This window comes from Sceloporus occidentalis, unplaced genomic scaffold (assembly GCF_023333645.1).
Source record: "Sceloporus occidentalis isolate IW3139 unplaced genomic scaffold, rSceOcc1.0.p SCAF_5, whole genome shotgun sequence".
Taxonomy (NCBI): Eukaryota; Metazoa; Chordata; class Lepidosauria; order Squamata; family Phrynosomatidae; genus Sceloporus; species Sceloporus occidentalis.
This window is the reverse complement of record NW_028316985.1, coordinates 89,931,746-89,943,173: the sequence shown is the minus strand read 5'-3', so window position 1 is coordinate 89,943,173 and position 11,428 is coordinate 89,931,746. Positions and strand designations below refer to the sequence as shown.

Below are 11,428 nucleotides of genomic sequence, written 5' to 3'. Positions count from 1 at the left end.
GACCTCTCTGACAGCAGAGGCCAACTATCTCACAAAACTACAGTTCTTAGAATCCCCCAGCATTGAGCCAGGGCAGTTAAAGCAGTCTCAAACTGGATTATTTCTGCAGTGTGTTTTGGAGCTATGTCTCTGATCTGGATAAATGTCCCACACTATTACTTTCTAAATAAATGAAATCAGGTTAGAAAGCAGCATGCTGTGTAAAATGTAATGTTTAGTTTGAGTACTCTTGGGACCATTGTATACTGAGCAAATTTATGGCACTGCAAAATTATAGCTGTAGCAGGGCAAATCCAGGCGGTCAGTCATTGTTAATTGGTGTCAAGTTGGCAAACAAATTTCCAGTCTTGGCATGGGAAAAGCAAAGGGGCTTCCTTGCGGTTTTGAAATGTCATATTGTCTCATAATATGGCCAAAGTATGATAGCCTCAATTTATTTTGGCTTCCAGGGAGAGTTTAGGCTTGACTTTATTTAGGATACATTGGTCTTGTTTATAGTACATTGTATCTGCTGCACTTTCCTTCAGAACCACGCTTCAAACGAGCCGATTCTGTCAGCTTTCATAACCCTACACAGAAACTCAAAATACAATACAATGGTATGGATGATCTAGACTTGGAATTCAATGATATTCCAGGCCACTCAGAGGGAATAGAAAATACCTGTTCTGAGGCAAGGATAAAATCTAGGACCTGCATGGTAGCCACTCCAATTGTTAACAATGTGCTCACAAAAATCAAATCATATGTATTAGCACAGTGGTCCCCAAACTTATGGTCCTCCAGGTACTTTGGACTTCAACTCAGAGAACTGCCAGCCAGCTTGGGCAACAGTCAGAAATTCTGGCAGCTGAAATTTAAAACATCTGGAAAACCAAAGTTTGGGAACCACTTGCTTTAGCCAATTAACATGCAGTTTCACTAGACCATGCTGAGCAGCTGTCATCCTAAGGAAGCAAATGGGTCCCATCTTCCAGCAGGGTTCATCATGGAATTAATCTCTTCTTGATCCCTCTGCATGTTACAATAGATTAGGTGACAAAATGCAGGCCTGTGATTATCAGTTTTTCTTCTCCTGTATTATTTTATCTTTGCCTGATGCATTTTGGTGTGCCCAATAAAGGTATCACTGACTTCTGGACTTTGGATGTTGTATGTCCAACATGGCTACCCCAAATATATTTCCTGGATAGGAAGTTACCACATTTTAGCTGCAAAAAAGGGGGAGCCAATGAACTGTGACATTACTATTTGAGGTTCGTGCCTTCAACAAAGATAAAACATTTTTAAAAAAGAATTGGGACTGCAATTGACATGTATTATTTAACAGCACTAGTCTCAGCTTCTCCCAACCTAGCAATTCGAAAGCATGCAAATGCAAGTAGATAAATAGGTACCACTTCAGTGGGGAGGTAACAGTGTTTGTTGGAGTCATGCTGGCCACATAACCACCAGAGCAGCCCTTGGACAACGCTGGCTCTTCGGCTTAGTAATGGAGATGAGCATCACTCCCTACAGTCACTAGATATTCATGTTAAGGGAAAACCTTCATCTTTAAATGAGCGGGAAGAGCATCACTAGAATGGAGACCACAAGAGTTGGGTAACACCAAGATGCCCCTCATGGTGGTCACCCAGTTGTCCCTGGACTGTTTCCAAATAAAGCATTATTCATACTTATCATTTAGCAACTGAACTATTCCGGCTAATAGCTATTGACACAACTGCCCTCCATGAATTTACAGTACCTAATCCTTTAAAAAAGCTGATGTCACACAATCTGGCAGCGAGTTCTTTATTTAAGTTAATTATGTGTTGCGAGGTGTTTTGCCAATAAGATTCAGTGTGACCTGAAGTTCTAAAGAAATTGCTCCCTTGTTCCCTATAATTCTTAATTTTATAAGCTTTCCTCATGTTTCTATTTAAGGCTTAGTCCCAAATGTCTACAGCCATTCCTCATAGGGAAAGTTCTCTCCTGAACAACATCATCTAATGAGAGTAAGTTTCCTTATAATCAGCTCTTTTTTGTAATAAAAACTACCACATAGCGGAATGTGAAAAATGTAGTGACCATGTGGCACACTGACCTCAAAACGTAAGACTTTTTAAATATATATATATATCTGGCTTTGCTTCGCAAACGAAGATTCAGGAAGGACTCATCCTGCGCTTTGTGCAAGCATGTTGGTGAGTAAAAAGGACAATCCAGGATAAACAGATCCGGTTGCAGAAAGCACAGCGGAAAGTCTCCTTGGGTGATGTTTCTGGGTTGCGGTTCTTTCTGCGTTGTTGTTTCTCTTCAAGATTCGTTCGGTGTGAGTTTTCGAAAAAGGCTGCAGCATCGTGGATAGTGCGTCTCCATGCCTCTCGATGCGAGGCCAGGGCAGACCATTGTTGGTGATCATAATGGGACTATATATATATATATATATATATATATATATATATATATAGGGCTTTTGAATCATCGTCCCACAAATGATACATAAATCCACAAACGTAGTGGCTGACAAAGTGGAGTGTGTAAAACATTTACACCAAGACAATAAAATTACCTTTAATTTATTCAAGATTATCAGTGTTCACCCAATTAATTTGGAGACATCCAGTGTTACTCATTATTTTAAGCGCATGCTTAATTCAACCATTGCAAATCCAGCATGCTGATTTACAGTTAAGCAAGTAAGGATAGAGAGTTTAGAAATTTTTAAGTTATGTGTAATGTCTGCACAATGCATCTTGTGTATGGGCCCATTTTGACATTCTTTTGTGCTTGCTTGCAGAATTTCACATTTTTTCACGGGATTTCACAATTGGTGGCCTTGTTATCCTAACAGTAACTTGATGTTTCACTTCAAGGGTATTGAAAAGATGGTCTGAGTGACAGCATCATAAGATGGTTGTAGAAAATATGAAGATACTACTATATTTTCTTAAGGAGTTGAACAGACCAGCAAGAAATGCCAGCATCGGGGTGGAGTGGGGGCCTGGCGATCGACCACTGTCTGCCCCCCAAGTGGTGTCATGCCACCCACCTGACCAGATGGCGGGGGGCATCACAGCATTTCTTCAGCACAGAGTTTACACATGCTGTGCCAAAGAAATGCAGAAGAGTTGCTGCATGGCAGCAGGTGTAGCTTTTTTCTACTCCAAAAAGAAGCAGCATTTTGCTGCTTCTTTTAGGGCTAGAGAAATGCCAGATCGGGGTGGCAGCATATGGTTGCCATAGCCCCGATCCAGCAAATAAAAGGGTGGTACAGAGCCACTCCTTTAGAGCCATCTATTTTCGGCCTAAAAGAACTTTCCTCACAAAAGGGTGAAAAAGAAAATCATGTGCCAGCTAAATAGTAACTCTGGCAGCCCTGAGAGAACTCTTTATGTAACAGACTATCTTCATTCTGTAATTCAAAAATGCCAATCAGACAGCAGTACCTGTTGTATAAGAGCCCATACAAGATTATTCACTGCTACTCCATTTACTCTTTTCGGTAGAAAGGATAATAGTACAATTCCCTTCACGGTTACCATTTCTTCCCGACTTACACTTACAATGTAGAACTCACATATACAATTAACTACTAAAAGAGGGGGCTACAATTTTAGTGCCCATTTAGGATAGGAAGAATGCTTATCCATGTAGGGATGACAACTTCTTATCACATTTAGGAGTTATTATCACACTAAGTGATCCACAGCTACCACCAAAGTAGTAACATGAAAATCAGCCCAAAGAGTTGGTTCCCCTTTTGAAGAAGGCAAGGCATAATTACATGAGTATTTTAAGGCTTTCGTTGGTAACTAGTCTACTAAATTAAAGACCAATACCTATTGAAGTCTGAATGTTCCAAAAGGTTAAAAAAACATGCATGGACAAATTAAGGATCTTCACAGTGAAACCGTTTTCACTTATACTCAATAAAATATTCCTGAAATTGAATCCCTAGGGTAGCAAATAACCTGTTATTTAAAGTTAACTTTGCTTGCAGTCTTTAATTAAAAAGTCCTTTGCATGACACAAAAAGCAAAAATGACTCCCTGTCCACTGAATTAGTTGCTTAATTAAAATCAAAATCTGACTATTTCTCATTACTAGTAGATAGAAATGTGTTAACACAAAGTACTTTGGGGGAGAGCCTCTTAAATTTAAAAAGTAATATAATACAGTGTTCAAAGGGAAATGTGTTTAAATTGAATAAAACACGTAACTATAGATAAACAAATGCAACAAAGGCTAGGAAGCTACAGTCCTGGGATTGTTACTATACTACATTTCCATTCTGAGTAAACAATTATGACAATGACTTTGGTTTTTAAGGTCTCCATATAGGATCATGTTTGTTTTATGCACAGAATGAAGCTGTTCTGGAAATGTCCAATGTTTACCAGCCACACCTACATATCACCTTTGTGCTCAGACACTGCATCCAAAATGATCATACTTTCAAACGTAAGGGGGTCCACTGAAGCTGTTCTTACCAGCAAGATATCGAGAAGAAATGCCCTATTGTTCAATAGTACAAATTCTTTATACTGTGTTGAATTATTGTGTCTCCAAAATGGGGTGGTGAAAATACAACTGCTCAGGTATGCCATATAATTTGCATTTATGAGGATGCTAAGACTCTTCTCATAAGCATTTCCCACCCAAATATCACACCTCCTCCAGTGCAAGCAGGTTTTCAAAGAATCCACTGACACCAGTGGAATCTTTTTTTAAAATCTAATTCTGGGTGTGTGTATGTGAGACAGCGATGGGGCCTGGGCAATCACACTGGGATTTGTAAAACAGCAGTGAAATTCAGTGGTCCTCTTGAGTGATCTGACATTTTAAGAAGACTGTACATTCTACAAAGAAGTTCTGAGTAAGTTCCATTAAAATGAATGGAGGCTCAACAACAGCACAACTCCTGCCATATGCTCTTGTGCAGCTTCTATTCATTCCAAGTAGGGCTCACATAGGAGATTCTCATGCAAGCTCATACCTTGTATTGGCTGATGAAAACAATACAAATCAGCAGAAAGGTCTTGGAAATAAATAGAACAGTGGATGTGTGCTACTTTAGCAATGGGGCAACCACCGAGAATTAGAGTTTTGTGGTTATTGTTCCATATGTGAAGTGGGTTTATGTTAAGTGATACATGTATGAGAGAAGCACAATAGCACAGAGTTTATCTATGCCATGTAACCAATCTAAAAACAAGACTGGCAAAATAAATACAACCCAAAAGTTGATGCTAGGGCAAGATCATACAAATTTGAATTACACAGATAATACCTTAAAAGGTGTTCCATGTTACACTATAGTATAGTTGACAACAGTGTGGCGTAGTGGTTTGAACATTGGACTTAGTGTCTGGAGCCCAGGGTTTGAATCCTGGCTCAGCCATGGAAACCCATAGGATGGCAATGACACACTTCCGCTGAAGAAAGCCCTGTGATAGGGTCACTTTAGGGTCACTGTAAGTTGGAAATGACTTGAAGGCATACAACAAAAACAAACAGTTGATAACAGACAAAAACAACAAAAAACCCTCCCTCAAAACCTCAATATGCTCAGAAATGCCTGCAATTATGAACTGGGTATATAAGGACTGTAAGTATGTATGAGAAAATCAAACTGTAACACTTACTCCATGGAACAGCATCCATGCAGTGCCATTTACTTATGATTATTATGCTGCTACAATCACCTTTCTTTCTCATGCACAATGTTACTTGTTCAGTTCAAACCCGACAAGTTGAAGGTCTGCCCTTTAAGCCCTCACCTATAGTCTGAACACAGATTTATGTGTTTCACACAGTAGGAAAAGTATATGCTAGATTTTCATCAGACAACTGTTTAAAACATTCGTCATTCTGAATACCCTCTATGGGCACAATCTGATGGGAGTGACTTTTGCAAAAATTCCACTGAAATGATTAAGACCTGAACAAGAACACAACTGTGAACTTGCACAGCTCTTAGCCATTTGAAAGCAAAACATGTCTTCTAAGGATTGTGTCATATGTCATTTACATTTTGGTTTTTATCATAAACAATATGGACCTGATAGAAGCTTTGCATATTATAATCTAATTTTTGGTATCTCCTTCAGCAATATTGCATTTTTCCATATCAAAGACAGTATCTTCGTTCACTACAGGTGAATCTTTCTCATCATTCTTTCCTTTCCTGAGAGCCTTCAAACACTTTTCAAGTCTTTTCAAGAACATATCTACATCTTCTTTTGTTATTCCAATGGCTGAAGCAGCATTGAGGTATGCACAGGGATATTTGTTTGTATGGGCCATGAAGCCTTCAAAAGTGTAGCCGCTCACAGTTTGGACAGTCCCACGTGGAACCACCCTGAAAAATACAAAGCAACATTAAATATATGAGAAGAAAATACAGTAACATGAGCCATAAACCAATTAGGAATATTGCCTTGTGGTAAACCACATACTTTCTATCTAGAAGGACCTAGGTTCACTCCTTGGCTCCTCTGGGTAGGGCTGGATAAACTACTGCCTGAAACCTAGACAGCCATTGCCAATCTCTATCAGTAATACTGGGTGAGATCAACCAATTCAGTATAAGGTGATTTCCTAAACCAGTTCCGCTAATTGAAAAGGGATGCAAGCCCACTTACATTACAATTTTCCATGCACTAACCTGAGTTAGCTTCTCTGAAATCAGTGGGAATTCCTTCTGAGTAAAGACTAAAATCAGCCAGGCTATCAACTTGGTTCTGCCAGACTCTGGCCACCTTGGCATCAAATTGGAGACTACCTTCTACTGCTCAAGTCCCTGCCCTTTCTACACACTGCACACAACTTTGAGTCAATGTGTTTCTGATCTGAAACATCAGCAGAAGTACTCACCTTGCACCAGAAACTTGTCTGGTGAAAAGCATTGATCCAAGCTGTGTAATAGCTGTACCACTCTGTTCATCTAGTTGTTTGAGTGACATTGCTGAAAATATACATAGCTATGTTACTTTGACATATTATTTATGATTATTTCTAACAACCAAAACATGTTTTACAATGATAAAGGTTTTGAAAAAGTTAGATGAATTAAATGATTCTATGTGAAATTGCTGTTTTTAACTGCCATCAATTTGACTTCGACTTATGGCAGCAACCCCATGAATAAGAGGCCTCCAAGTCACCTTATCAATATCAGCCCTGCTCAGGTCTTGCAGACCCAGGTTCATGGGTTCTTTGATTGAGTCTATCCTACTACTTTACCAAGTATTATTGTCTTTTCTAGTAAGTCATGTCTTCTCATGACGTGACCAAAGTATGACAGTCTAAGTTTTGCTAACTGGAATCTAATAAAGCTGCTTCACTATGGGAATAAAGCATTCCCTGTAAACCATTTAGTACCACTTGCAGCATTCCATCATTTTTCAAAGCCAGCCGTAAACTGTTTGTACTTCAGATATTAACATGCCATACAGCCAAATCAGGAATCACTTTGGAGTTTAAAATGAATAATTCCTGGTCACACTAATGAACATACATCCTGACTCGATGCTTTTCCTCCACAAGAAGACTTGCTTGTGCTCAAAATCAAGCAGTATTGTAAAGCAGTGCATCAACTGCAAGTGTATGCACAACTCGTGTACATAAGTACAATGAATGTATAACTACAAGATGATTAAAACCAATACAGTATACTGTACATAGCTACAGTGCCTTACTACTAGTTATTACTTACAACTACTAGTCTTATTATCATGTTTCCTTTATATACCACATATTTCTTCTGTGTAGAAGCATGATGCCGCCATTACCTAAGGAGATAGGATTGTGAGGTGTATCCAGCAATCTTTCACTGTAGGCCTCTGCTAATTTCTTCATTGCACTTGAAAGATAGGAAAACATTTCCTATAGAGGAAGAGGAAAATGTCAATTTTTAGTCTTACTGGGTGCTCTTTACATCAAGTTTTATGGTTGTCATCAATCATTTCCTCCTAAATAGTCAGAACAGTTAACTGGGGGGGAAAGGAGCAGCAAAGATGTTTAAGGCATAGCCAAATACCTCAAAACAGGGGCTGCTGGCCAGCTTAACAGATTCCTTTATAGGTGCTCCTGGAAGGCAACTGTCAAAGAAAGAAAAAAGCTCACCTGATTTTGGGAACCAAGCACCCCAAGGCAGGTGGAGGAGACAACTAGGAATCTGATAACTAGGAAGTTCACATAAAGTGAGTTTTCCAAACAATGTAGTGGCATAAAAAGGTAAGGCGATAGGGCAGGGATGATACAAGCAATTTATTAGATGACCTGCATTTAGGAATCTCACCCCCAATTTTAATAAACTCTGAGATCATACAAGCAGCTAGCCAAGGAGTTTGGTGCACATTAACTCAACAACTTTCTGGACTGGCCAATACTATGAGATGGGGTATGTGTCAAATCCACAGCTAGCCTCTATTTAAAAATCTGGTATTTATGAGAACGCCAAATACAAATATTACCTAAAAGAAATAGAACTACTACCATGATTTCTCCCCTGCATTGCCAGTATTAAATTTAACTGAGATAAAAAGCATATTGAAATATAATGCCAAACCATGGTTTGATGTTATAACAATGAGATTTGGGTTAATCTGTGCTCTGCTGCTTTTCTCACCAAGATGAGAAACATTTTTTTTCTCAGCTTGTGTGATCCAACCAGAAAATCATGGCATGTAAAGGGAAAAGGAAGAGAAGACAAGAAGACCTCAATCTCTATATTTACAAACAAAAGTAGTTCAGGAAAGCACAGGAAAATCTACAAAACCTTGCTGACCACATAAAGCAGAAACTGGAGGACATCATGAACCTGTTGGTAGCATACACTTGTGTAAACAAGCATACAGGTTTTTAACTTTTGTTGGTCATAATGCCAGACATGATTTGATGTTACATCTAAACAAACCCTTTCAAGTCTACCTCCAAAGAAAATGGGACAACAGAGGCTTTCTGCTCTCACTTGGGAGACTTTAAGCTCCTCTTCAAGTAGCAACATTACTCTTGCCCCTAAACAAAGCTGGCAGTCCTCCAGACTGCCTCCAGAATGAGTTATTGCTAGTGAGAGAGGTACTGGGAAATAGTGGACTGATTGCTATACTTTGACATGGTAAGACTAACATTCAAATGCCTCCTTTGCTTTGACATTTAATATTTTGGCAGGAAAAAAAAGCAGCCTAGGGATGGGAGAGGTGGGCTAGGAGGGTGAGTGGGTTGGTTGGAGGATGTATACTTTTTTAAGACCATGATTGCCATGCTATGTCATGTGCCCACTTTCCTTCTATTCAGCAATCTCTGTATTTGGAAACAGAAGTGGTATAAAGAAAAGACAGGACAGCCTCTCAAACATCTCTAGTCTTGCTAAGCAGAGGTAGGACTTCATTGGCATAAGCATATGATGCTTGTTGGTTACCTCTGTTGGTCAAGGAGCTATTCATGTCATTGTGCATCCCCACTCCACATAAGGCACATTTACATCAGCAGCTCACACTCCTTCAGCCATTAAGTGGTCAAGAAGAATAGGTGGATACCCACTGATGGTAGGAGAAGGGTAGGGATGCCAGGGAACTATCTTGTTGCAGCATACTCACTGGACGTTTTGAGGGGTATGGCTACACTTTTCCTTTGGCTGCAGCAAAGCAACTATGCATTATCCTATGTCTCCAACATCCCCACCATTGGATGCCTAATAGGGGTGGTGGTGCTGAGAAGCTGCCTTAAGTATGTGGAGGGAGGAGAAAAGAAGCCCCATAAGTCAGCTTGTGGAATGTTAACACCCTGCAACCATCAAACAGGAATCTGACCCAGATACTGCTAGACTTCAACAGCATAAACAATAGTAAAGGATCATGGGAATCATAATACAGTGACACTGGGAGGGTCCGACAATCGCCATTTCTGTTGTAAAAGGCTGACCTGAACCCAAGTGAGCCTCTGAGAGGACAGAGAGGATGAAATATTTTCTTTTGTCAGGGGTGGTGGTGGCGGGGGGGAGAAAGATCTGAACTGTCAGGTTCTGCTGCAGAGATTACTCTCCCCTCTGCAAGAAACCCGTTAGGCTCTTTATTGATATGAGCTCAAATAACCTGCAATAAGGTTTGACGTGAGGATAAAGCAAGAAAAGGGAGAAAATTATTCTGATTTTTTTTAGCCTGGCTTCTTTTTTGAGTAGGTGTAGTGGAACCAATATAGAAAAGAGCACTCAATGTCAAGCTATAAATAGCTCCTGCTGAGAACATAATAGCTCTGCCTCAGCCTTCACAGAGCAAAAGGCAATAAACCATCACTACAGTATTAAATTTTACCATTCAGGAACGCATGCATTTGAACTATGCTACTAAAAAAAGGAGGGGAAGTAGTTCTTATTTCTACACACATCCAGTAACAAAAACATATTTATAACATTTAGAGAATCATGTTTGTGGAACAGAACTACATTTCCAGGTAACAATTCTGCTTCTTGATTTTGGTGGTTATATATTGAATTCTTTATCTACTGAAGAACTCACTACTTATTATTATATTTTCTGCATGCTTGGACTCAATGCAGCTGAGAAGTTAAAAAGAAATGCAAGTAAAAATCCATATAAGAAAAACATGCACAATATTATGTTTAAAATGGCATTAAACTGGCTATAGAATTAAAGTCATTTGAACAATTTGTTGAAAAGCAAGGGACAAAAGTGGTACAGCATGCTAAGAAAAGCCCCTTACTTGTAAAACAGTCAGTTATCAAAGGCCTATTGCCCCCAACAAGCTAGGTACTCATTTTACCAACCTACGAAAGGATGGAAGGCTGAGTGAACCTTTGAGCCCTGGGGTCGAACTCACAACCTTGTGGCTGCAGTAGCAGCATTTAAGCACTGCACTACCAGGGCTCCTAGATATAACCAATGTGTAAGGGGCAAATACTCTGGCCAAGGCCCTTGTTTATTTTTTTCACCTATTTGTTTATTTGTTTCTGTCCTGCCATAGCACCATCTAGGAATTACTGGCCTAGACTCTATCTAGAGATTCCTATAGGAGTCTGAAACAAGAAGGTGGCATTGTGCTAACAGGTCACTTCCAGGAATTAACTGGCAAGTCACAATGCTGGATGTTTTGTTCTGTTTTAAAAGTAGCAACCGAATGGCACTGAGGCATCATCCATCAATCAAAGTGATGTATATTTTAGGTTAACAGCAAATCACTTTGCTTTTGTTTAATTACATACAAGAATAGCTGTGAGCCTACAAGAAAAAAAAAGCCCTAGATTTAAAGATTAAACACACAAGAGCTGAAAGATTCAACAACTGAATTAGCATGAATGTGACTAACATCTCTCAAATAAGCAAATCACAATATCTCTCACAACTCATTGCAGGGGAGATCTATGATGTAGTATTTGTTGATGGACTGTCAAAGTAAGTCATTTATGAGAGACTACTCTTGA

General features: G+C 39.4%; 1 protein-coding gene across 4 annotated transcripts in view; it reads right to left on the bottom strand.

The window, feature by feature from the left end:
• Positions 1-2,579: 2,579 nt before the first annotated feature.
• LOC149312481 (O-phosphoseryl-tRNA(Sec) selenium transferase-like) overlaps positions 2,580-11,428 on the bottom strand; it is a 31,804-nt gene continuing 22,955 nt past the window's right edge. For all 4 annotated transcript variants that reach the window (XM_089524714.1, XM_089524717.1, XM_089524718.1 and 1 more), the window contains exons 9-11: positions 7,779-7,872; positions 6,862-6,952; positions 2,580-6,346 (exon numbers count right to left, since the gene is read on the bottom strand). In XM_089524714.1, coding sequence (XP_089380840.1) covers positions 6,073-6,346; positions 6,862-6,952; positions 7,779-7,872 — 459 coding nt within the window. In that variant the 3' untranslated portion in view covers positions 2,580-6,072. The remainder of the gene's footprint in view (positions 6,347-6,861; positions 6,953-7,778; positions 7,873-11,428) is intronic.